Below are 27125 nucleotides of genomic sequence, written 5' to 3' on the forward strand. Positions count from 1 at the left end.
TAAGTTAATTTTAAACATTTGACATTTAGATTATAGAAGAATTATTGTAGCTTCGACATTTTGGTAAAGATTTTTGTGTCCAAATTTCCTCAGGAATCTGCTACTAAAGTGTGATACGGTTGGTCTGAGACACTCTGTATAAATATTGGCTTCCAAAACGAAGCTTGCAATCGATATTCCCTGACCCAGTGTTTCTCAACCACGGTTACACCAAAAATATAACGCCAAAATATAACACCAAAAATATAAAATTAAAAAATTGATATTATACAAAAATAAAAATATTTTCTTTCTTTTATAAAAGCTGGAAGAACTGAACGGAAAGTTAATTAGCAAGTTTAAAAAGTTCTAACTTTTAATGAAATGCGATAAAAGTTTATTTTTCACTTAATCAATAATCGATTGCTTTCCTTACCAAAAATTTAATTTTGGTAGTTAGAATTTGGAGTAATTTAAACAACTACTAAAGTTGCCGTAGTTAATGTAAAAATTTAACAAGTTTCGATGAACGGAAATTAAATATATATTAAATGTGTATTATAGAAAAATCGATTTCAATAATAGAGATAGTATCACTTTTTGCTTAACAACTAAATATACGCGCCTCTACAAGCAATTTCCCGTTAATTATCGACACTTGAATAAAGTCGCGAAATAAGAAATTCATGAATAAATATGACGGCTAGTTCTTTAGAAATTCTGTCATAAATCTTTCGCTTCTCTCCGTCAATGTATCAAACAGCTTTATATCACATTTTAGCAAGCTTACGTCGAAATATTTAAAACAATTAAGAGATGCGAGACTACGTGAAAAAGAAATGGAATTGTTTCTGACAATCAGATATCTGGTAATAAATCAAAACTTTTACAAACTTGAATTAAGACGTAATTACTATTCTTCTGACGCATTTTTCCATGTTTATTTAGTATAAAGAAAATATTCATAAAAATTTTATGGACGCATAATAATAATTAAAAATAATAATATATAATTCACTTTATTATTTTTGGACATCTTTTTGGAATTTCAAAATTAGTTTGAATTTGAGATGTCTTAATCCACTTTTGTAAATTATCCCAAAATTAAGTACAATTATCATCACAGAGAACAACGAAATAATATTGCAATCGTGAATGAAATCATAACGGAAACCACACGCTTTCTATACTTAATAAACAGAACAAACTCGTGGCGTTTTGATCAAAGAGTTCGTTCGAGAGTCGTTGTAGTATCTAATAAGCAATTTTCTCCGAAGAGAGTATCTCGTGGCACAACAAGAGGAATCACGAAAGATAAAAGGCTCCGTGAATACGTACAATCGGCCACTTCGATTCGTATGCCAACATCCGCCTCTCGTTTTCGTCCTTTCGCGCGCTTCTCATTCACGAAATAAAAAAAGGAAAAGAGAAAGAGAGAGAAAGAAAGAGAGAAAAGGGGCGGAAGTCTGCCTCTGCCAGCTCGAGCGAGCCACCGTTGTCATCCCTTTATCGCGTGGTCGAATTCTCCGCGATTCTCTCTCCTTCCAGTCAACCACCCCTAAGCCACCCCTTTACTGCATCCCTGTGCTCCTCTCCCTCCCCTCCATCACGTCAAAGTAAACAATACTCCGACCCTTTGTGCCCCGTAGAGAGCTCGCTTTCTCTCAAAGTGGATTCACGATGAATTTCTTTTTCGGGGGTTAAACGCGCTCGGGTCGCGCTTCTCCTCGATTTTCCCTTTCGCTCTCGCTCCGTCACCCCACGCTGCCGTCACCACCCCCAACCACCGGCGGCCGCCCTTTCTCATTTTCTCGTCAGGCGGTGGGACACGCAACCGTGCCGAACGTCACGGTGCAAGTAAGCTGGAGTGAGATAGATTTTTAACAAATGGAAAAGAGACAGCGATACACTTCAAATTCCTATTATAATCTTTTAAATAGTCTTACCGTACAATAAAAAAAAAAAAGGAAAATTTTGCACTGGAAATATTTCTCTATTTACAAAAGCCTGAAATTATTATTTCAACGTTATATCGAAAATATTTTTTGTTCCGCGTGTCAACTTGCCAATAAAAATTATAAATTGAGTTACTCAAATTCAAACAAATTTTGGGACAGAACTTGTTTTGTCCCAACCGAGAAAACTGTATGTGCTTTAACAATATTTGCCAGGCTCGACTTGCACTTTTTTTAATGGTACACTACTCGCGCAGTACCAGAAAAACGAGCTGCTTTTTTCGCGTTACTCAGTCATTCCAATTTCATAAATACCGTACTCTCTCGTGTCTCAGTTTACGTATACTTGCATAGTCATCTAGAAAGCTCGCGCACACATACGCTTGCGCGCACAGCGCACACGTATTGGCATTCGCGTGAGTGTTAGTACGAGCCCGAGGGATGAAACGGGACGGTGCGGCCGAGGAGAGCAAAGAGCGAACCGCGGGGGAGGCACGGTTCAGTTTGCGGGGTTGGGGTTTCGGTTTGGGTTCCCCAGCAGCCCTTCCCTCCAACCCGGAGCATCCCCGCCGCGTCCCCCATCGTCATCGCGTCGCTGCTGCTACCATCCCCTGCACGTGGTCGTGGCGAAACCGGTGGAGTGCGGCGCGAGGGATGGCCATGGATCAATACTGCGGCGGGTCGAGGGGGTGTTCGGGCGATTGTGGCACGCGCATACGCCGCGTCGAGCAGGGGTGGATTCAAGGAAAGGGACACCCTACGCCAATTTATTGCCGTCACTCTGTCAGCGTCTCTGTTGGAATTCTTCTTCTTCGATACCGAGTACCATCAAGAATAATAAACGCAGCTGTATTAAATTACAAAAGCAAACATTGTTCAAGAGAGAAGAAAAAATATCTTTATTATACTGCGCCGTTAAGGAAAGAAAAGAGTTATCTATTATCTATTATATATTATCGGAAATATCAAAGAGATTTAAAAATCAATTCTTATATTTTCGCATAAAAATCAAGTGAAGTTATTTGAAAGTAAAGTAAAGTTATTTTCAAATAAGCTTATACAGCGTATAAAAGTAAAGTTATTTTCAAAGAAGCTTAAGCTGACAAATAATTTAATTTTATAATCTTGTTAAAAATGGAGAAAAAAGCTCAAAGATTTAGAAAGTTATAATCTTGTAAAATAATTAAATTCTAGTTATATAAAAAATTTTTGCGCTAGAGCTTGGACATGTATCTAAATCCAGCGTTGCGCGTGGGCGAGAAAGGGCAAAGAAAGTGCCAGAGAAGGGCGGCGGTGTACGAAGAGAATGGAAGGTCGGACGAATGGGTGAGCGGGATGGTTGATTTATTAAAAATGTAGTCGAGCGCAGGAAGAGTTTTGCCGATTTGTAGATGTGCGGTGAAATATCGCTGTGGCTTCCGTGAATTACGGCTTGGCTCGTTCGTCGAGCGAGACAGTGTAGCGTGTTTTAATCATTACTCGTTAAACGCGAGACTGTTGCATTTCGCGATGTGTGATGCAACACTGGGAACATTTCACCACGCATCTATGGAGCCAGAAGTTTCGAAAGAATTGATTCACAATCGCGGAAAGCGTGTTACGTTTCGCAAGAATATACGTGATATACTGACACGATAAAAAATGTAACATTCGCAGGAAAATGTTTACGCAATCTGTCTAAAATTCTATCGTCGCGCTGCTACGATATTATCGCCGGTGGCAATTTTATTGTTCTGCGTACGCACACAATAGACACAAAATGAAGACAATGAATTCCCAAAATGAGGAAAGAAGATGACAGGCAGAAAAACGAGGGAGCTCGACGGAGTTTGAAACGACCTATAGATTGGCCAAACCGAAGCGGGGGGTCGCGCAGTTCTGCGGGATACCTGTGGCTCCACACGGCCATCGCCGCGCAATGCTTTTTCGCTTCCTCTTTTTTTTTTGCGTTTCTCCCCTTTCTCGTCTCTTTTCGTTAGTCTCTTTTTTCCGCATCGCATCCTACCGGCCGACATTATCGGCGAATATCGACCACTGATTCAGCTACTGATAATACGGCCGCACCCGGTGCAATATGTTTCCTATAATGCTCGTGACAAATTTTAAGAAACTCCGACTAATTATTATTTGATAGGCAATGGTTTTAAGCTAGCATGCATAGAGTGACATAGAGCAAATGCTAAAAACAAAATTTTTCTTATTAATACATAGTTTTGTATTCAAATGTAGTCCAAAAAAGATAGAAATTTTAAAAATTAAGTTTTACATTACAAGTTTAAATAAAAGTAAAAAAAATTTTTTTTATTGGTGAACGCACAGTAAAAGTGTATTTCTGCCGTCAAAGAAAAAAAGAACTGATTTATAAACAAAATGCAAATATTCATAGCTTTCACGGTTCCAATTATTCCGTATTACACGAATACGATAATATTTCTTATTGGCAAAATGCAAAAATTGCTGGAACAATTATTCGAGAGTTTCGGCAACGCAGAAGAAGACAATAAATCAATTTCTACCAACTCGAAATCGTTTAGATTTAAAGCACTCTTTTATGAGTTCTCGTTATTCTTTATAAGATGGTTTTTTTTCTCGTATAAAAAAAAAAGAACTCGCGTTATCGTACAGTTATTATATTAGCTAGTCACGAGTCCAGAAACTTGGCCGATTCCGATGAACCCGTTATTCTTTCCTCCATCTAAAAAACTTTTAATGACGCCATGTCGAGAATTCAATAACTAGTACCGCACGCTGCTGGAGTATTTTCGATCTGTTCTCACGAGATTCGTTTTATTTTACGCTGATATGCATTTTCCCAAGTGAATCAGACCACTGTCGTCTTAATGCGCCAGGATTCTGATGCAGCCAGTTGTCTTTTCACACTGAACTGTTCCGCACACGTGCGTGTGCTCTAGAAAATCCCCAGCGAATAGCCTTTCCACGAATAGCCGCACATAGAGTGAAAAAGTCACTAGTCTCTTAGATATTTCGAAAGATATTAAAGATACGCAATCTTTTAAATTAAAAAATAATTACGCGTTGCAGTCTACATATCCATATGTTCGAGTAAACTTTATTTTGAAATAAATATGCATCGGAGAAGTACACAAATTGCTTGTATCCGTATTCCTAGTAGTAACTTTTACTAATAAGATTAATGAGTACAATTTTCATTGTATTACCCTTATATAGTAAAACAATCTCAGCGGCAACAACAATTGCTGCTTTCCAGCGCACTTCCAGTCTTGAGACATCCTCTCAAAGCGTCGCGAGCAGCGGCGCAATATCTAGACGCGAACTTCGTCAATGAGCGAAACTTTTAATTACTTTTACACCGTGGATGTGTTTATGGAATATAGCACGTTTAATTGCGGCCCGTACAAATTTTGGTCGACAGACGGGGCGAGGGGGGGGGGGGGACGATGGTACGTACCATCATGGCCGAGAAACTTTGCCGAAAAACGCATTTCGATATACTACACGTTATTACTATTGGCAGACGTGTCTCGAAATATTTATATGTGCCGGAGGATATTTTATTCACAAAGCTATCGGGACATCGTCGCAATATCCAGCATTTCTCCGCTGCATTTTCGACGAAATACCATGCAGCGGAATGCAGATACGGACGATCGATGAGAAGTGGAAGCTGCTATCCTTTCTATAGATCGGACATGAAAAACGATCTCAGGAAATAATACCTATGGGTGAAGATATTTCGCGGAGCTTGTGATAAATCGCGACACTTACGTTGACTTTTCGATTTATGTTTAAATGCATTTGCTTAATGCGACTCACGCTCACTGTTAATACGACGTCTTTATAAATTAGTGTTCAATAAACTAGAATTTCGCTCGCCACGCAGCGTGACGGAATAAGCAATTTCAGGCATCTTCCCGAATTCCGGGAGCAACAATAAATATCGTGCGTTTCCTGTAACACTGTACAAGCTTAATTGCAACGAAATTCTTGCGTGACAGACTTTGCAATATAATGATTCTTTTCCATAAAGTTTCACGCTACCGTGTCAGGACGCTCCTGGAATGGCGAACGATGTCACGACGCGCCGTGTCTGAAAAGCTCATCAACATGGCAAACTTTTAATTACTTTCATGCCTCTCTCGTGCGATATTTACATTAACGTAACAACAACTTTTTACAAGAAGATCATTGTGTGCTTTCCCGGTAAATAGATTAGATTTGATAAAGAAGGTAAAATATTATTCTTAATGTCTGAATAATCAGTGTCTTACTAATTAATTAATTTGCAAAAATTTACCCGCAACGTGTACGCATAAGTTATAATACTTTAAGAAGATTACAGAATAAAATGGACTAGGAAAAACTTGTAAGGTTTTAAACGCTCAACGAGAACTATTCATGATACAATTTTCACGTCTGGAAATTTCGCCTGGAAGAGACGTCACATGTGAGTCACTAACGAGGAAGTTTGAACAGTGCGTTGACACGTGGATCGTCTATCCTACGAGCTCGCTCGCGTGCCGCCCGTTAATAAAGTTTCTTATCGTTGGAAACGATGGAACGATGCTGCTCCCTTACACCGTCGCGAATTCGACGCGCGCTTATCCGGGCACCTTGTCTCCCACCCTAAGTAAGGGCCTGATAAAGTGATTCCCGTCTCATCGAAACTCCGCACTAAGCCCTCGCGACACGTAGACACATACGCACGCTATAAACCGCCAGCGAGTGCACACAATGATAATCGCACGGCTCAGGTTTCGGACTACGAAATTAATTATGGCATCTCTCGGATCACAGATATTGATTATGAAACGCTCTATATGTAGACGTAGCGTACAATATTGACAGCTGTGTATTAAGTGGCTTCAATCCGGCTCATAATTATCACTAATTCTATCGTTGTGCCGATAAATAAAACTAGGCGACTAAATGCAGAAAAAAAATACTTTAAAAACAGAGAAAATAAATCTCTTTCACAATTTATAAATAATTTGCTACTTTTAAACATTACGCTTTTCCCGATATTTCAATATTTTATTATTTGGTATAAATTGTTGTCATTAAAAATGTAATTTATCACTGTTAAAATAATGAATTAAATTTGCGAATAACCATACATTCGCGATCAAATCTATGCCTCCATTCTGACAATTATAAAAATTTAATTCATATTCAGGAATGTGGTGAAAATCTCGCCCGAAATACCTCCCGGAATGCGGCGATACATGTCGAGTGAACGTATAATCGCACGTGTAAATTGCAAGCGCTGGAAACCATGCCGGCACGCAAAATGCACGGAATTGCTATAAATTATGCGTATTAAGGATCTCTCTCGGGCATAATCTGGTTGTGATGGCCACATGTATTTGCTTAATATAACGGTGCTGGTTGCTGAATACGAGTTCGCAGACGACCGTCATGTTACGTGAGCTTTGTGCCTAACATTCAAAGGCAATCGCGAAATTACACAGCCGACGTGGCTTAAAGCACGAGTTGGGACAATTCCGTACTTAAAGTTGTTCCACATTTTTCGTATCGTTATACCAGCTGACATACTTTTTAGAATGGATGCCGTGCGCGAGGGCGGCTGATTATCGATTCTACCGAAAAAACGCGATTTTACACGACATTTCCTTGCTTTAAAACATTTCTCATTCCGAAGATGTTGCAGCTTTTACGTCAAGAAACAGAATTCAGATATAAATGACTGCAGTAACAGCAGACTAAAAAATATCGTGACGAAAAAAGTAAATAACATTTCTTTGTTCAATTTTTTTCTTAAAAAAAAAAGATGTAACATAGAATAAAAAACATAAAAATGTAAATGCATTATATATAACAGAATAATTTTATGAATATCATACAAAACGCGATGAATCATGCATATGTTAATTTTCTTCTTTTTACAATCAACTTTCGGTTTTTTCTCTTTTTATTTCTTCAAATAATCGAATATTTTCATGACATGCTATTAAAATAAACTGCGATCTCGTCAAGTAGTGAAACATTCTCCACAAAATAAAGACATTCACTTTATATCTGCATTCAATCTGATTGCATCTCACGTTCAAGATTACTACGGTAGGAACGTCGATCACGGCTTCTTTCTCTTGTCACGCACGGTTCAGAAATATTTGACAGGCAATCGATCAATCGGGCAAAAGCGGATCAGGGAGCGGAAGTTTCGATACATTGGAACAATCGAGCGACCTCGCATCAACAACGAGGATATTCCATCACGCACTATCTCTAAATACGTGTTAGCGTTTTCATCGCGCGGCATGATATATCTCGTACCCGCGCGAATAAAGCTTTAATCACAAATTATAAAGTGAAGCCGCTTAAATTGCAGTGCGGTGGAATTAACGCCGTCTGATAACAGATATTGCAGCTAGAAAGGTGCGCGAGAGTAAAATATTTCCTACGAGCCGGCGGTTATAAATGCACACGCGGATAATAAAGAATTAACACGAGTCAAATTAAACAAGAATTCTAGACCCGCTCTGAATGGAACAATTTTACTTAATATATTTGATACATAATATAAACGAAATTGTTTTATTCGCGCGCATATGTTTGCGGGAATCTTATACATATTTTATTCGCATTTCATACATTATAAATGTATATATGCGAATTGAGTTAAAGAACAAAAGAATGAAGAAATTACGTTTCCTACTCTCTGAATTTTCTCAGAATTTCCAGCAGCGAGAGATAAAAAAGCTCAGGTGCAAGTCTTTCGTATGTATTCGTTATACCGTTCACATATATACGCTATGTACAGCGGAGAATCTCAGTTAGATATAGTATCTGAAAGCCATCAACCGAAATGCATGGGCAAGAAATTAATTACTTTTTTGCCGTCAAGCACACTATATAACCGCTTGATTCAACCGTGCCCGTATCATTTTGCAGCCGTCAATCAAACGCTCTTTCGTGGATTCTTCCCTTTAGCGGCTCGCGTTGGACAAAGATTCGTCGCCAAAAATAAGTTATTGTGGAAAATGACTGACGAAAATGTATATTCGATGCATCGTTGAACCAAACTTTGTGCGAATATTCGTGCAGATGTTAACATAAAAGAAAAAAAGAAAATCTCTACGACTAAAAAATCTACAAAACTCTATTCTAAATAGTTCTGAACTTTGCAGAAAGATCTAAGAATGGATTCCAACGATCAAATAGGATTCGACCATTCGCAACATTCAGGAATTCGCTCGGAAGCTGAAGAATTTTACTTACACGACGTTGGACAGAGTTCTTACGGAAAGAAGATTATCGTAATGGTCGGCAGTACTCTTTCGATTTATCGAGTTCGCCAGAACGCTAATCGTCCTTGCTCGCGTGCGTTAGGTTTGTGCGATGCTCAGGCTCGCATAAAGAAAAAAAGAGAGAAAAAGGGAAAACAAAAGTATGCAACGAGCATGGATGCATCGCGCACGTAAAGCAAATGAAACTTAAATGAGTAACTAAAACCGGCGAATCACGCGAACACGATCTCGTCGTGTCGTGACTTTTATTGGCGTTTTCGAGAGTAAAGACAGGAACGCGTGTTTATCAGACAAAGAGCTGATGAATGGCCACTCGTGTAAGAGTGCAAAAGTAAGTTTTTCCTCTATCTCTTTCTCCTTTTTTTTTAGACATTGGCGAGAGCGAGCGATCAAATTATACGGATTTATCGTGGCTCACTAAACAAGCGCTCTGCTAACTGAATAAAGCTCCACTTTGATAATTGGCGATAGCTGTGTGAGCGCGAATTTGCGGTCACGAGTCGGCAATAAATCAACGTCGTTATTTCGAGGTTGTGGCGGTTATTATTATTAACGTCAAGCTAATAGCTGGATAAATACTTTGGATTCGCTAGGCAATTATACCGTACAATATCGTATCATAATTAAATAAAAAAAATGCGAAGTCATAGATTTATATAAATCTTTGTTATTCGGAAACAATAGATCTCACATCATTTCATTTTGTTTCATGCTTAATAAAAAATAGATATGTTTTGTTTAATATTTAACAAATTGTATTTTTTAAATATAATTTTGCAAGAGCATTAGAACATTTAATATTTAGAAGCAGTTAAGTACTACATTGATACAGAAATGTGTATAAGAGATATTGAAACATTAATATGTTATTCAAATAGTATAAAAATAAGGCGAAATAAACGTGATAAAAATCTAAAAATAATCTCACAAGTAACATTTAGATAAATATAATTTCTAAATTAATATTAAAATACTAGATGCTTGTGTGTGTGTGTGAGACACTTGAACTTAAAACAAAATCGATATGAAATAGATTTTAAATGCAGAATTTAATTATAAAGAATTAATTATAAGTTTGAACTCTAAAATGAATGCACAACATGGTACTAAATAAAGATCGATAAATATTCTACGAAAAACACACACACACACACACACATTGGATAGCCGCTTCAAAGATTTCTTTCTATCATCATTTCATTGTGATATATGAAAACCATTCGTTCGATTCGAGCAATGACGTCACTAAATCAAGTGCAATTTGTATCAGTGCAGAGAAACGTGTATATTTATAAAAGAATAGGGTGGGATTGCAATTGAGAAAATTGCATGAGTATCGGTTTCACCCTCGTGTTATAGAGGGATCAAAACTGTAGGTTGTGAAGAATCTTTTAGCTTAATACAGCCAACACGTGCTTTCCAAATAAATTTAGAATATGTTACATTCTTCAATATTGTAATAAACAGTGGAACAAAAATGGTGTTTAGTAAATATTTTTTAATAAAAAATTTTCAATAATTTTCAATTTTGCAGAAATATTTGGGACTTGAGTCTCGATATTGTTCAATTTCTAAATGTAGTTTAGAAATATAGAACATTATTTTTACTTTCAATTCTCTTTTTACGTGAATCTCAGCTAATTGTCCGTTCTTGCACTATCGGCACGATCCTATCGGAAAACTTCCGCAATTTGTTGGATTTATCGCCGTGATGTTCTTAGTTTTCTATCTGGTCTTAATCTAGTGACTTTTTTCTTAAATTACTTAGTAAACTCCATGTGAAATTAAGCAAAAAATAAGAATGTGTTACTTTGAAAGTCTTAAGTCGCTAAGATGCTCGCGGATAATTTATATCATCTCTGTAATTAGGTCTCTGTTAAAGTGTGATAAAACAATCTTAAACTTAAATAAATATTAGCTCATATAACCTAAGGCAAGAAAAATATGTTCGTAATAAAAATTATTAATTTTATCTTAAAGTAATTTTTTTATTCCCGCTAGAAAGAGATTAATACGGCTAGACACGTTTTTAATATAAATAGACACCAGATATTTTTGACGCCAACAATAGTGTGCACCTGCCGAATCTATTTTCATGACGTCTCGTGTTGGTCTCCCGATTAATCGCGTTACACTGTATCGCTTGCTAACTACTAACAGCGGTCAAATGAACATTCATCGCAAATGAAGCGCGCCACTACGGCTCAGAGAGATCTCAATGGGATGTCAAAATTCGCTGCTGTTAGAAACCGCGTGACCACACTGGTGTTCTCCGATTATTCGGAGGTAATTAGAATATCAATAATTTATCGATGTACGTGACGATGCATGTTTGCGCGACTGTTATCATCGAAAGGATATTACGTTGAACGATTCGAAGCGCAATACCGCGAATTATCTCGATTAATCGAGATAACCGAGTGTAAAACACGCCGATATTCATTAACACCTAAATCTTGTATAAGGAAATCAGAAACTTTTTGAAACGATAAATTATACGATAAAGCGCATTGCGTTAATGCACTTCGTACATTTGCAGTCGGGCGAAGTTGATAAATTAGCTCCAACTTCGTCGGCCGCTCGCGAACGGCGGAGAACGGCGCCAGACCCTTTAGAAACAGCCCGTAATTTCAGCACGTTTTACGATTGATAAACGTTCCGCAAAATTTCCACCAGCAATTTCCCAACTCGCCATTGTCCTCGACGAAAATGGTCGTCGGCCATTGTTCGTCCAGCGGCATCGGCTAATTTCATCGACCGGGCCCGGCCTGTCCCGGTGTCGTTAACGAGCTTACCGCGAAGCGCGACCACGTGCGCGAGATTGCATCGAGATCGTCAACGAGAGAGTGGCGCCACAAGGATGCGGCTCGAAAATCACTGGGTGTCATTGTAGCCCATAGTTATACGACAGTCTGTGTAATCGGCATCCGTCGATGCCCGAGAGCGCAGCCAATCAGACACCATTGACTCGCAGCTGGATTGGCCTCCTGATCGTGCCGGTCTAATTGTAAGCCCTGTGTCGTGCCACCCCCCAAAACGGCCGGTCGGTCGGTCAATCTTCGGCGGCGCGAACCCGCGTGTTTACCGGCCCTAACCTGGGAAAATATTTTCTCCCGCCGCCGGGGGCGGAGACCCTAATCGTGTTCTCGATTCTCCCTCGGTGTTTCCTTGCGCAGGGTGTCGGAGGCCCCAATATGAAGCCGCAAAATAAGGGATATCCCTCCGAAGCTATCTAATTAAATGGGTCGAATCGCGACTATTTGATTCTGACGCGGAATAGTGATGATTCTCATAAAAGGAATGACGCATTTGATCTTTGTGTAGCAAAAGATTTGATAAAGATTCTCGATTCTTTTTCGGTGTTTCCTTGCGCAGGATATCGGAGGCCACATTGATCTTTAAATAGCAAAAGATTTAATAAAATAACTCCGAATATAGTACAAATATCAATTTAATATTTAGACTGACTCGCACAAATAGGATTCTAATATTTAAACACTACTATCTATACAATTACTATATATGCACATATGTCTCTGGTCAAAATATGAATCATCTAGGTTCAAGAAATTTTTTTTCTTTTATCATTTCTATTACTTTGTGATAATATTTTATACAGAATATCTGAATTATATATATATATATATATATATATATATATATATATATATATATATATACAGGGTGATTCAAAATAACCTGATGTCCTTGCAATGCCATATTCTTGAGCGAATTCTGAGACGATTTTTCCTTTTACAAAATTTTGTCCGAAGCTTAGTTTTCGAGTTATAATTGAAAATAGTTTGCTACTTACGAGTCCGATACAACGGACAGGCAGGGACGGGCAATGCGTCATGAGACGATAGTAAACACTTGACAGTCTCATTATATGTTGCGAAAGAATTTAAAAAATCTTTGAAGTTTAAATTAATTATATTCTGGTCAGAGATTTTATACAAAATTTATGCCTGCAATCATACCTTTATTTTTTATATTTCTTAATCTTAAAACAAAAATGACAAGATCTATCTTAATCCTATGCACTCAATCTTACTGCAGAGTCAATTACGTCACCGATCTTAACTAAGAAAATAATCCCTTCGTCACTGTAAGACGCTTGACAAAGTGAAGAAAACTTAAAGCATCTTCCTAAATCGTCATTATTCAATTAAGAATACGCGAGGCAATAATCCCGATGAAATGCAGTTTTCTCTACTCACAACCCTCGAGCACGACCCTCAATCGACCGGCACCAGCCGTCATGGTATATTCAATAAACTAACCAACCTACGCGGACGAAGAGCGGAGAGAGAAGTTTATCGACAAGCTTTTGATGTCACTCGGATGAGTAGAATCCGAATTGTTTCCAATTGTTTTCGATTAGCTTGCCGTCGGCATTTTGTGGTTCATGGAGCAGTTAATCGCGTATGAAGTAGGTTTGCTAATTAAAGTAAGCATTTATCATGATGCACCCGCAGGGTGTCCTTGCGGCGTATTTGCAGTGTATCTGCAATACAGATCGTTACTTTGTGAACAATTTTTTCGAAATATTATATACAGTATTACGTGTTGTCGTGCATTCGATATCTCATCTTATATAAATTATTTATCTTGGCCGGATCTCAAGATACAAATTTTATAAGACACTAGGTATTCTGCGAAAGAAAAGCAACTTTCGAACTGCTATAACTTAAAGCAAGTTATTAAACTTTGATATGAGCCGCAAAATGTCAAAATACATAAATGAGTAGTACATAAATAAGAAAAAATTTTTAAGTCGTGCAATGAAGATGTCAAACAAAACTGAAGTGTCCACATCTGTTTACATTAATACTGGTCCCCCACCCCCAAAAAAGTGTAAATAAGCAAAACCGTGAAAATTTGTTCCTCTTCGGTCACACATCGCACCACACCGCCGGAAATCTTTCATTGTCGACAATTTAGACAATTCGACGCTGACAGGTCGGATTTGCAGCGAGCGTTATTAATTTGTGTCACTAACTCGACTTGGGAGTTCGACCGAGTTTTTATCGGCGCGCGCGCGGCGCTTCGACCTCTGTTTCGTTTCACACGTCACTCGCGAGCCCATTCGAGCACATTACGCTTTAAATATAACAACCTGATAACGTTACACGTAAAAAAAGTACCAACCAATGATAATTTATGTATTTGTAACGTTATGCAATTTGTGTTGCATTAGCACGAGAATGATAATATCAATACGTCACAGAAAGATAAATCTAAAAATATCATTCTTTGAATATATTTTAAATGCAATTTTATAATATCTTATAACTGGTGGCTTTACAGTGCTACGTTTTTAAATTTCAAATAAGACGTCGGCTACTTAAAGGTACAACTTTTTCAAGGGACACTTTACAATTTTAATTTTAACATTTAAAATAATCTCACATTTGTGTATAAGATTATAAATACACATCGATTATCATTTAATCTGCATAAAGAATTGGAACAATAATTTTTTATTCTGTAAAAAGTGTAAAACAAAATTTCACACGATATTTCAAATTGAAGTAACGATAATGGAGGGATGGAAGTTTTTACAATGCCGGCTAACGTAGCGGAACCATTAATTGTAAAATTCTTTTAGCAACCAATGTGCAGTAAAAATTGCACGCAAATACGCCATATGACGGCTGTAAAACCGGCTTCCGTTGACAAAGCTGCTGGTTCAAATCTATTTCCGTTTCCATTGTAGTGCGACATTGTAGTACGACATTGTCCGCACGATAACGTCCTGTCGAGTGTCTTCAGTAAACTGCATCAAGCAATACATCGCCTACTGAAGCACGAGGTAGCCTCAAGAGGCAATGCGGAAGTGCGTTTTAACACGAAGGGAAGTGGCGGCCTAGTTTCTACGCGCACGTGGGTACCTATGGTCAGAGCGAGAACTGGCTAGTATCGACGTATCGTCGTGTCGTATGAGAGAGGTCAGTTTAAGTACAACGTGTGTTCTTCATGTTAGCGACAATGCCAGCAAACGCAATGTCAGATAACACAATCATTTAAAATACACGCCATGCTATTTGAGGAAAAGCTATCTTTCGATCGAGTAATAACATAAAACGAATGTACAATATTATTAGAGCTGTCTAGTTATAAACGTTCTTGACACTTTATCAGTCTTTCGATATGTTAAAAGCAGAAAAAGTACTATCTTACGAGAGGTCAAATTATGTAATAATAACCTTCTGGCATAGAAAGATAATGCTCATTTTTTCTGTGATAGAAAATGTCACATGTTATCGTGTATGATGAAAGATACATGTATGCCATTGCTTTTTATTTTAGCCTAATTTATATTAAAACAAAAGATATAAAATAACAACCGTTTAATATTATAGGAAGACGTTAAATGATGATAAAACAGTTATCATAAGAGCGTGCTCGGAATCATGTTATATCGCGCTTCCGTTCTTATCAATCGTGGCAGTGACCGCGAAACAACGTTATAAAATGAGATAAATATATAATAAATGAGATAAGTAAACTATAATTATCTTAAAGTAACTGTCAGTTTCATAAAAATTTGTCACTATAGAAATAAAATCAGAGATGTTTCATTTCTCTCTCTCTCTCTCTCTCCCTCTCTTCAGGTTTTATAAAAGTTTATCACATTAAATTATTACACTATAATTATATCACTAAATTGCACTCACCGAGATTTGATATATTCGCATAAAGGTAATAAAGTAGCCAACGGCACCAGCAGAACAGCCTGACAGCTGAACGTTTTAAAACAACGAGCTCGATCATCGTCGCGTAAGTCGACGATCGACTTCGGCTTCGAGTAATGCGATCCGCGCATCGACGATACGCGTACTGAAGTGGCCCACATTTTATAAACGCCGGCGTACCACTACATAATATGTGGGGATCATCTAGCGAAAAAAGGAGAGCGCGTTCAAGAGCGAAAGAGAAGGAGAATACGCGCCCATGTCTCCTCTACTTGAGGCCGAACAAATGACGCCATTCATAATTAGGATGAAGATCCGGATGCTGGATCTCCCATGCCCTTGGCGTCTCTGGGCAGAAGCAAATCTATATATAAGAGACTGTAGAAATATGACATGGCAATGCTAGATTAAAAAAAAAAAAGATAAAAATTTGAAATATATTATAGCCATTAAAATTTCCAAAAAAATTAAATAACATTTTAAATTTTATTCCGACTTATTTCACTAATTCTATATTATTAAAATCTCTACTTTATTTCATATTTCCATTTTCTTCACTGAATCCACCTTAAGTAGTATTGCTACGAAAAAGCTCATTGGACTCCAATAACAACAAATGCAAAATTATTCATAAGGGAGATTGCACGCGTAATGAACCCCGACGCATCCAGCCCGCCGATTCAATCTCAAATGGTAATGGTGGAAGTAATTAACGCCTCGTCGCGCTACACGGGGTTCGGACAAAGATGGCGGATTCGCGCAATTATTAAATTCGCCTGGTAGCGCATCGCGCGCGCATTTATTGTACACTGTTGACGGAGCAAAGAAGTTAGTTTACTAGCGCGAAGAGCTACGAGAGATTTACCTTTCTGCTCGGTACATTTATATACGCCTCGCGTAGGAGGCGTTATGCTCATTGCTTCCGTTATGTTACAGTTAAAATGTCATTACAGTTCCAAATTGCGTTTACAAATCCGTCGTGCCATCACGCGTCATCTCGCCGATGAAAAATCTCTCCTCAATAAGATAATATATAATAAGATTAATAATTTAAAATATGAAAAACTATGTTTTATGAAGTAAAGTATATTTTTATAAGACATAAATCTATATTTATTGAAACCTAAATTTTTCAGTTTTCTTAGAAATTTTCGGAACACATTTTCCGAAAAGGCAAGCAACCGGAAGGGATCTGACCGAGCCTTAGCCGCACTAGGATCTTCGATCGAGTGTCTATGTAAAGAAATAAAATGCCTTCGGGTGCCATTAGGATACAAACATAAACAGAATATAGGCGAATGTACCGGGAAACATACGGAGTCCAGAAGGTACTGTAGGATGACATCCCATTGTAAGCTTACATTGTAGCTAGCCTTTCTCTCACTGGACGCAAACTTTATGCGAGTCATTATCTCTCTGACACTGCATAGTGTCGGCCTCATAAAGGGATTTTCCAGAATTAGAGGATCCTAAGGGATTCACCAAAAACTCACGAACTCCGAATGCGACGCACCTTGCAAAAAAACGAAAAGGTCCTACTTTATAATTCTTCTTTTTGCAATCATAAATGTGTGACTCGCGCGATAAATCGTGATCTTTCAGTCTTAGTAGTTATAATTTTTTTAAATAAACGTTAATATCATAACTAGGTCTAATAAGATCAAAAGGTCAAAAGAAGACATTATTCATTATTTCAAGAGATGTGATAAGTAATCGCTATTTTAAAGATAAAAAATGAAAAAAATTATGATATAAATTTTTAAGTTGTAATATTAATTCTTTAGAATATTCAATATATCTCTCATATAATTTAATTAAAAACTTGTAAACCACTGAATGATTCTAAAGTATGCTGAATAGAGAGTGAAAATAAGATTTACAGTGGGAAGTCAATATTCGAAATGCATGAGGACGAAAAAGAAAAATATCCACGTTGTGAAGAGCCAACACACGTAGGTGAAATATGGAAAACGAAATATTGACAGCTTACACTTGACCCACATGCGATATAAAGAGCGAGCGTACCGTGAAGCGCTGAAATGCACGTCCTCGCGTAATAAATGAAAAGAACGGCATACGCCTACACAATGTACGAGAAAGAATACTCTTTATACATAAATGGAATTATAGAAGTATCAACATAATCAAATATATAGTTATTCGATTGGTAACTGACATTTTTTATATCGTCAAGATTTTTAAAGCTGAACTTTTAAATTAAGTGAGTCACGTCTTATTAAACATTATTGATTACACGTGACGTTATCGGGAACGTATTGATTCCTCGAAATCCCTCATTATTGTACATTTCATCTGACACAAATGTATCTTTCTAAAAAAAACGTTGCACACTTCAATTCACAAGACTGACATTTTCAGCGGAAAGTTCGTTTCGACGACGTTACGTCATCCCTTAGATGCCGGGCCCTATTGGCACGTATTTCCGGTCTTGATAAATCTCGCGGCGATTTCTTCTCTCACGGCATGCTGCAATGACATTAAAATCACCCTTACCTGATCACGAATCCATGAATTCGCGAGTTTCTTCGGCGCGATCTCAAGCAATTTCGGCTGCGGTTGGTGTATGCACCGACGGAAGCGGAAAAGTTCACCGTTGTATAATGACGGGCGATGATTCACGAGTGCATCGCACGCCGACCTAAGTGCCGGATGGCTCCTTTCGCTTCCCTAATGCGGCGAGTAACTAATGCATGGGATCGTCGGTACCTGCAAGATTATGAAAATTATGTTAGCGTTACTGGTCGATATTATGCGGAAATGCAGTGCTCGCTATTCCGGAAGCTCTTATGGGTGTTAAGAGAATGTGGAATTTCGTATAATTTAATTTTATCCTCTCAACGCAAAATATATTAATTAGAATAACAAAATTATAGAGCTACAAAAGAAATTTTAGAGTAATTTATATTTTAGAATATAATAAATATCTATGTAAAATACACGTACATATAAATGTAATAAAAAAAGATCCTTCTACATCATAAAAATGCTCTTGTCATCGTCTATTTTTTATTCGCGGAACACGTGCGCAGCGTTCGAAAAATAACCGAAAAAACGAAATGATTCTTGAATCGGTTACGTCCCAATTTCACGGTGCCATCGCTTTGCTCCCACGTCACGTTTCGGTTGAAATCGCAAAAAGAACACGAGCCAGTTGAAAGGATGAAAACCAAAAAAAAAAAAAAAAAAAAAAAAAAACGGAACCAAAAACAACAACGTTAAAACTAATATAGCCTAAAAGGTGTAATATCTTTTTATTAAAATAGAATGTAGGACATTTCAGATATTATTTTATCTAGGATGAAGAGTTAACGTCGGAACTCATAATAATCTCATTATGTATGAGATACACTTTAGCTTGCGAAACGGAGCGATAAAATCGCAATTAACACACCTCCGCGTGGTAAACGTAGCAATGATATCTCATTCGTCGAAATGGCGAAGGAGAGTTTTAGACTCGTATTTTCCGTGTCGTCGCAGACTCCATTAGTAACAACGTCGTTATCCGATCTGTGCACCGCCGTTCCAACCGACCACACAACTTTCGCGGCGCAAAACGAACCCGGCGACGCATCCTCCCGTCGACGGAAATGACGTTAAAGATGGGAAGAACTTTCCTCCTCGCTCACCGATCGCGTAAGACAAAGTCTTACGAGATATTATACCCCGCCGTGACGTACCTCTCTTCCAGTCGAAGAAATGGCGAAGAAATAATTCAAAAGTTTCTCGCGAAACAGCTTGCGCCGTTCGCCTACCCATCCTCGCTTTGCCCAGTCTGTCGAAAGCGAGTTCTTCGGAACTCGCGATTGTATTCAGCAAACTATATACACAATATATTGCATCATAATAATATCGGCTAACATTATTATATTTTTACTAATATTTAAACTAAAAAAGTAATCAAATCTGTACAATTAATCGGTGCAGTTGATATGCTAAATTTATAATTTCAGTACGTAAGTCATAAAATAAAGAGTATAAATTTCTGCTTGGTATCAAACTTGCGTGTTAATGTATAATAGTATGTTCTAAACATATCTAGAATAAACAATTTTTCTGTTCGTTATCGATTATGCACATTATGCGCGCCGTCGATGGTAGGTACATTATTATCGTTTGCAAATCAGGACGATATCTTTCTTTTGCATTGCATATTACTACTACTTTCGTGCACAGGATGTTATTCCCGGATGATAATAAACGGCGCTCCCTTTCTCCTAGCAAAACGCGAGGTCGATGCACCATTCACTCCCCCCATGCTTTTCCTTTTCGTTTAGGGATCCGCCGCTCCTTGACCCTAGTTTGCATCACGTGCCACGGCAAGTGGGATCAGGTACCATTTATCCACTCTGACCGGTTGCAATGCCGTAATTCAAGTCGCTTCGAGGGTGAGCATTGTAAGCGAAGAAAGATATCAGTGTCAGTTTTAAAGACAGCGGTGAAACGACACAAAAAATGGAGATTATTGTGCAAAATAATTTGCGCTTATTGTTGGAAAAAATGTTTTGCTGTCTTATAAGTTTGATTCAATGCATTCATTATACGCTATTTCTTAATGACAAATTATTTTAAAAATAATTTTTAAACAATTTAATATAATTGTTATTCATTAAAAATAAATTAATGTTATAGTACAGTTTGATTGCTTAAAGAATCTTTTAATTTTATTTTCTAAGTGACTGCATTAAAATAAAAATATTTTGAGTGCATTCTAAATAGCAATACGGTTAATTTTGAAGAATTTGAAATAAAAAAAGACATATCAAAAAATTTAAATCATGAAAAAAAGAAATTTTTTTCGTATATAAGAACAGATTAATTGAATTAAAAAAAAAGTTGAAAATAACATATTTCAGAAATAGCATTATTTACTTCAATGTGTGGTATATAACTCTCCAAAAATATTAAATTTTATTTATTTAATATGGCTAATCACAAACACATCCACGTTACCGTAATTTTATATCGACTATTGGCAATTTGCTAGAGCATAAATTTAACCAACAAATTTAACTGACACTATCTGTTTGTTCGATTACAATTAATTTAAGAGATTTTTTTTTAAAACAAAAAAATTGAGAATACAGTTTTTAATCAACGTTATTAATAACTTTTCAATTAATGCTTTCGATCGATAATACAAGTAATTACAATTTATAATCTCTCGCTCTGTAGATTTTGCGATTATTATTCATATTGCTCTTTCTGGTATGATTATTTAATTACAACTTTGTTTACTTTGTTATATTGCTGTTGTCCAATACTGTCTATACATTTCACAATATTTTAGAGATAACATATTTTTATCTTGCATGATATTTTCTCAATTCATTTATTCTGCTATACCGAAGGGGGATTGATGATGATCCCCCTATCTACCATTCTGGCACCCCTTTTTGGCACCGGGTACGAAGGGACGCGCCACCAGGTACCATTTATTTGTTCGCACTGTTCGCAAGGTCATAACTCAAATCGCAGAATCGGATTATTCTCCTCATAAGAAACGTGATGTGTCTAGATCCCATGATAAAACGTAAAAACAAGAAAAAAATATTATTGCGAGATTAAAGTTTCAAGAAAGATTGTTGTGCCATTTTATATCTAAAAAAAAAAATGATTTGTTTCAGTATTCAAAAAAAATTCCTTTTACATGTAATGTGATTTCCATGGCAAATTAGTCCCGTTGATACAATCAGAAGTTATCATAACGCATATTAACGTAATATAATTTGTTTAATCAAATTATCGTATATATTCATTTGTTAAAGCGCTATCAAGTGTAAAGACACAGTATAAAGACTTCGACCGAGTACTGATGACATCGCGAGCATTGCCAATGACGAACGATGTCAGTGACAGTATTAGGGTATTTAATCATCAGTGTGGTATATCAAAAGGGGGAGCCATTCTGTAGTTCGGTGACACGTATTATTCGTAAACGTGTCTTTTGTCATCCAATTGATCCTGGAATGTGCTATTTGCGCCATAGGAAACCTACACGCGACGACTCGATGACGTCATGGCCTCGCGAATTAGAGCCGCGTTAACTATCACGAAAAAGACACCAACATAAGATCTTAAAAAAAAAAAATATTTTTCTCTAATATTTTTTAAATAATTCAACGACAAATATTTTCAGATAAAAATTTCCAGATCACGAATCAATTCAATTATGACTAAAAAATAAAATGTTTATTTTCTTCTTTGAAAAAATAATCAATTGATAGATTCTTAAAAATTATAATTTGATCTATAAAAGATAAATTTATACATTTTTTATTATAGCATTACTAAAGGGAGATTTGGAATGCTATCAATATTATCACACGTTAAATCTGACGGGGATATAAAATAGCCGCGCTATTATAACATTTCGACGAAAAGCATAAGCCGCTTGTGCGTATCGATCGCAATCCAATGCTGCACTATAAGCGTTCGATTTAGCTACTACTGGAAATAATCGCGGATTCGAACAATGTACGCTGCGTGATATTCTTTAATCTTGAGCTATCATAGAGTGGCCAAAATAAATTCAGCTATTATAATCTCGAATTAGATTTGTTTAAAAATAAACAATGTGAGACTTTGTTTTCCTTCTCGCTATTCTAAACATAATTATCATCAACTGCCATATGGCAGATATAATGGAGCCATATATATTTTCTAGTCTAATTTAAACATCGAAAGAGCATATAATATTTAACGCTATGAAATAATAAAAAGCGACAGAGGATGTAATTAATTAATAAAATAGCAAAATGTCAATTATCATAATCTTGAAATTATACACTGGAAATAACGTGATATAAATGAGAAAAATATAATTTTAATTAACTCAAAAAAGATTTCCATATAATTAAAATAAACGGTACATACTATCACATAATCAATGCTTGGTGTAATTATAATAAATTTCATTTGCATACTAGTAAAAAAATGTAAAAAAAGGTATAAAATATAATTGTATTCGATTTTGATAAAAACCGATATTTAAAGATATTTCAGAATAAAAATATTTCTGATATATTATAAAAAGAAGCCTTTTGATCTTGCTAGCACATTCTAACACACACACACATGTGCGTATCGATACGTCTTTCAAGAAAACCATAAAAATATCCTTGATGCCTATCGCCACACATATGTAATGTAATTATATCATTAGTATTAAACAGCGTACGATAGCAACACGATGGTATTTAATTATGCAGCAAAAAACACGTATTATAGAAACGTTCTCACGTGCACCGGTCGCAAGGTTAATCGATATTAAGTATTCTTAGTACCGACAGCCATATCGCCCCATCCGTCGAACGACAGTAAAATTTTACCGTCCACCATGCAAACCCACACACGCTTCTATAATCAGCGTAATATAAATGGCTTCACTTTGATCGAAGTCTTCGCCGCTATTCCACGAGATGCGCGATACAAATGTCCTAAATCTTGCATGGTCTCTTTATATTTAACGCGATTCCTCTTTCTAGCGCTGACCTCGCGAGTTATTCACTCTATACCGTGATATCCTTTTATAATTGTCGATAAAATCCTTTTGCTGTGTTCAAATCGCCATTGGATTAAAGCCGAACCAAATTTCAATCTCTCGCGGTCGAGAAGTTTCATCGTCCATGTAGCTCGATTAACCAATTGAAATTGGAATGAGTCTCTATCTATCTATGAAGTTAACATTTGTGTAGTAAAATTCTTTGAAAAATATTAAACCGTTTATTACTTTACATTTCCGCGGTTAATGAGTCTCACGATTATATATTGTCTTATTAATCGCGTCATATTCTGAGTAAATTGTACGTTATTTAGATTTTCGAAAAATCTATTTTAATTCCTAATATTTATCTTATAAATTAATTCAAATTCTTTATGACAAAACACATTCTGATATCTCATAATGTTCGACAACTGCATCTATTATAAAATTAAATAAGCACAAAATTATGGAGAAAAAGATCAATAACTCTTTAATCGGCGATTGATTAGCAAATTAATACGAGCAAAAAGTTAATCTCAACGGGGTAATGCGATTTATCGACCATTCTCGATAATAAAATTAGCTGGTTAACCGGTCTTTGGGTACTTCGTTATCGTGAACTTACTGCCTTCTTTTTTTCCGCATGACGTTACGACCGATACTCACGTAACGCGAGCTTTCCGAAGCGTAATGCATTTTCTTATCGTGCGGAATTGCGCCACGGACACATCGCATTTCAAACTAGAAACATTCTCGTACAATGATGATTGTGTTTATTCTGAAGAGAATAATACGAAACCTTCGAATGCTATAAGTGTAAAGTGTAAGAATATGGATATTGATTACCATAGAACAAAGATATTTTTAATCAAAACATAATATAATGTAATATAAACTTTCCAACATATTCTCACGCAAAATACAGAAAATTGAAATCCGGAATAATTCTGAAAAATCTGAGAATCTTAATTGTAATTACCAGTATGCAATAATTTTCTTTTCGTTGCGTCAACACGTCTTTTAATTAAAAAAAAAACTGCAACGAAGAAAGATGAAAATGCAATAAATCGTAAGAAAGTTTTGAGCGCTCGTTGAGGATATTAAGGCCACACTGCGCGTGTAAAGGATACTTTAACTTTCTCTTGAAATCTTATATTCTCGAATAACGCGCGGATCGATTTGCAGCTCTCGAAATAGGACCAAAAGTTAAAACGGAGGAAAATAAACGAAAAAGAAAAGAAACTTAAAACCATTACTAGCGCGATGAACAAGTTTTACGACGCGACGGCGCCAGGCAAACCAATTAGAGTAATTTGCCTAAAACGAGCAATAAAAATCGATCGAATGATCAATGAATACGCTCAGTGGTTTTCCTAATAAGCCACGCGTTTTCTCTGCTGTACTTTGTAAATGAATTAACAGGACAGTAATCGGAGGCCTGAAGCCATCAAGTATGTCGTACGTATAAATAAAAAGAGTTCTGTTGAAAAACAGAAAATAAAAAAAGTAAAGTCCATTGAAAATTAAATATAGCTAAAGTTTCCTCGTCTTCTTTTTCTATTGTCTACACTTGTTTATTCGAATTTTTAATGTACGAGCTTGAATAAACGAATGCGCCGACGGCCTTGCGCACGACACGATTTATCGACAAAGATGCAAACTGACAGATACAGACGTTGCAACAACATTTCCTCTTATGTCGCGCGTAAGGGTAAAATGTATGGTATTCTCCGCGGCGCATGATGTGAACGTGTTTTCAGTATAACACCGCGGAAAGTACTATGGAGCCTGTGCACACATTTCTGTTTACTCGTCTAACGGAGTTATATAGACGATGCTTAGGCGGAAAAAGGAAATGACGTAGTCGCGCGAACTGCAACAACTAAAGTACGGCAGCGGCGTTAAACTACCGTGATATTGTATTACAACAAGTCACTGTCCGGCTCACGTTTATTACCAATCTATCCCTTTTATTGCATGACACACTTATGGGGTTTTAACTTTTGCAACGCAGCATATCGCTGACCACTGCACAAATGTAGATAATATAATATATTATTCATACTAATCTTGTAAATGTGGAATTTATTATACAATATATATAGTATTACAATATTGAAATTTATTACAATAAAATTATAGTCCTATACATTGCATTACATTTGCATTTATAATAATATATTATATTATATGTATTATTTATTATTAGATCTATCATTTTAATAGCCTTATTTCCCTTGAAAAAAAAAATTAAATATCCTATATATGATAATTGGATGCCCTCTTTATTCCCTCTACGTCTTTATTATATTACGGAAGCGCCGCGAAATTATCCGAAATATCCAATTTGATCGTCGTATGAAGAAGTGAAGGAAATATCCGCTATGAAAGATTGCCCGGAAAGAAAAATACCCTTCCTTGTCGCACATTCTCGAAAAAGTTTCCCGTTTATTGAAAAACTTTGCATTCGTACGGCGGTAATCTATCAGGAGTATAATTTATCAAAATATGACAGATCTACATTTTAAAATTTTAACTATTTCCACTACACGTATTCTCCATATGTTGCGGAAATACAGTATCGATTCGACGCAACATGTCCAATGCGCGATTCTTCAGTCTTTCATCTATTTATGAGAAGCGTCTATTTATGATACAAATAATATGATTTTAAATATTCTAAAAGGTTTCTCATTGATATTGTACTATGTTAAAACGTTTTATCAATTTTGCGATATAACTATCAGCTTCTGGCATTCATAAAATTTAACGTGAATAATAGAATTCATTAAATATATTTTAAAGCTTAAAATTACACTACAGATATTCATTTGCAAATAATAAATTATAATATAATATAAAGAATAGTAATATTCACAATAAAATCGATATTATTGTTGTTGGCTATTCCTCTTGCATTAAATAAAAGCAAAAAAAATTTATTTTTTGCAATTGTTATTTGTCAGATAAATATAAATTTACTACGTATTCTGTCCTATTATTACAAACTATATCTATCGTACAGACAAAATCCTCGTAAAAATACTTTTACTCAAAAAAAATTCCAACTAATTCACAATTGAATGTGTTATACTCACACTTTTGATATCGGGCGTTCCAAAATGTTGAAGCCCATCTACTTGCCGCGACGCGGTGCGCAATCATGGAACACCTTCGCGGGATGATCGCGCGCAGCCGATAGCGATAACACGGGGGGTGTTCACGCACCTGTCTAAGTCCGCGCCGCGCGCCGACAACTAGACGGCCGCGTAGTCACTCTATCGCACCACTTCGCGAATTGCACTCACCTACGAGTGATTCTCTTCGTCGCTGTCGGCACATGAGAATACCGCGACGCACACGGAAACGCTCATCCACGATGATCACGGACGACGACACCCGCGGCGCGAATCTGCCGGCGGTTCGAAGTGTCGTGCGAATGCTACGACATACTCGCGCGCGCAAACGAATAGATAGTAAATGGAAGAAAGAGAGAGGAAGATAGAAGAGAGACAGAGAAAGAGAGAGAGAGAGAAAGAAAGAAAGAAAAAGAGAGAGAATACAGAGATGATGCGTGGGTGCGGGTGGACGATTTAAAGACACGACGCTCTCGACGACGACGGCTCGAAGTCGTCACGACGACTGGCATAACCGACGGCAGAGAGCGACACGACAGCCCCCGGTGGCCGGGTTCGACGCATGCGTCTTCACCACCCCGTGCCCAACCCTGTTTTTCACG

At 36.8% G+C, this 27125-nt stretch overlaps 1 protein-coding gene across 4 annotated transcripts in view; it reads right to left on the reverse strand.

Annotated features, from left to right (window-relative positions):
• The window catches only part of Liprin-gamma (liprin protein kazrin), a 131613-nt gene extending 104603 nt beyond the window's left edge, over positions 1 to 27010 (reverse strand). For 2 of the 4 annotated variants that reach the window (XM_067354981.1, XM_067354986.1), the window contains exons 1-2: positions 26485 to 27010; positions 18397 to 18609 (exon numbers count right to left, since the gene is read on the reverse strand). Coding sequence is in view for 2 of the 4 variants with exons in the window: in XM_067354956.1 (XP_067211057.1) it covers positions 15865 to 15961 (97 nt within the window). In the remaining 2 variants the exon portion in view is untranslated. Of the gene's footprint in view, positions 1 to 15864; positions 21674 to 26484 lie in introns of those variants that run through there. The other 2 variants (XM_067354956.1, XM_067354970.1) reach the window with 2 other exon arrangements.
• Between the last annotated feature and the right edge of the window lie 115 nt (positions 27011 to 27125).

Source organism: Linepithema humile, chromosome 1, assembly GCF_040581485.1.
Source record: "Linepithema humile isolate Giens D197 chromosome 1, Lhum_UNIL_v1.0, whole genome shotgun sequence".
NCBI classification, from domain to species: domain Eukaryota; kingdom Metazoa; phylum Arthropoda; class Insecta; order Hymenoptera; family Formicidae; genus Linepithema; species Linepithema humile.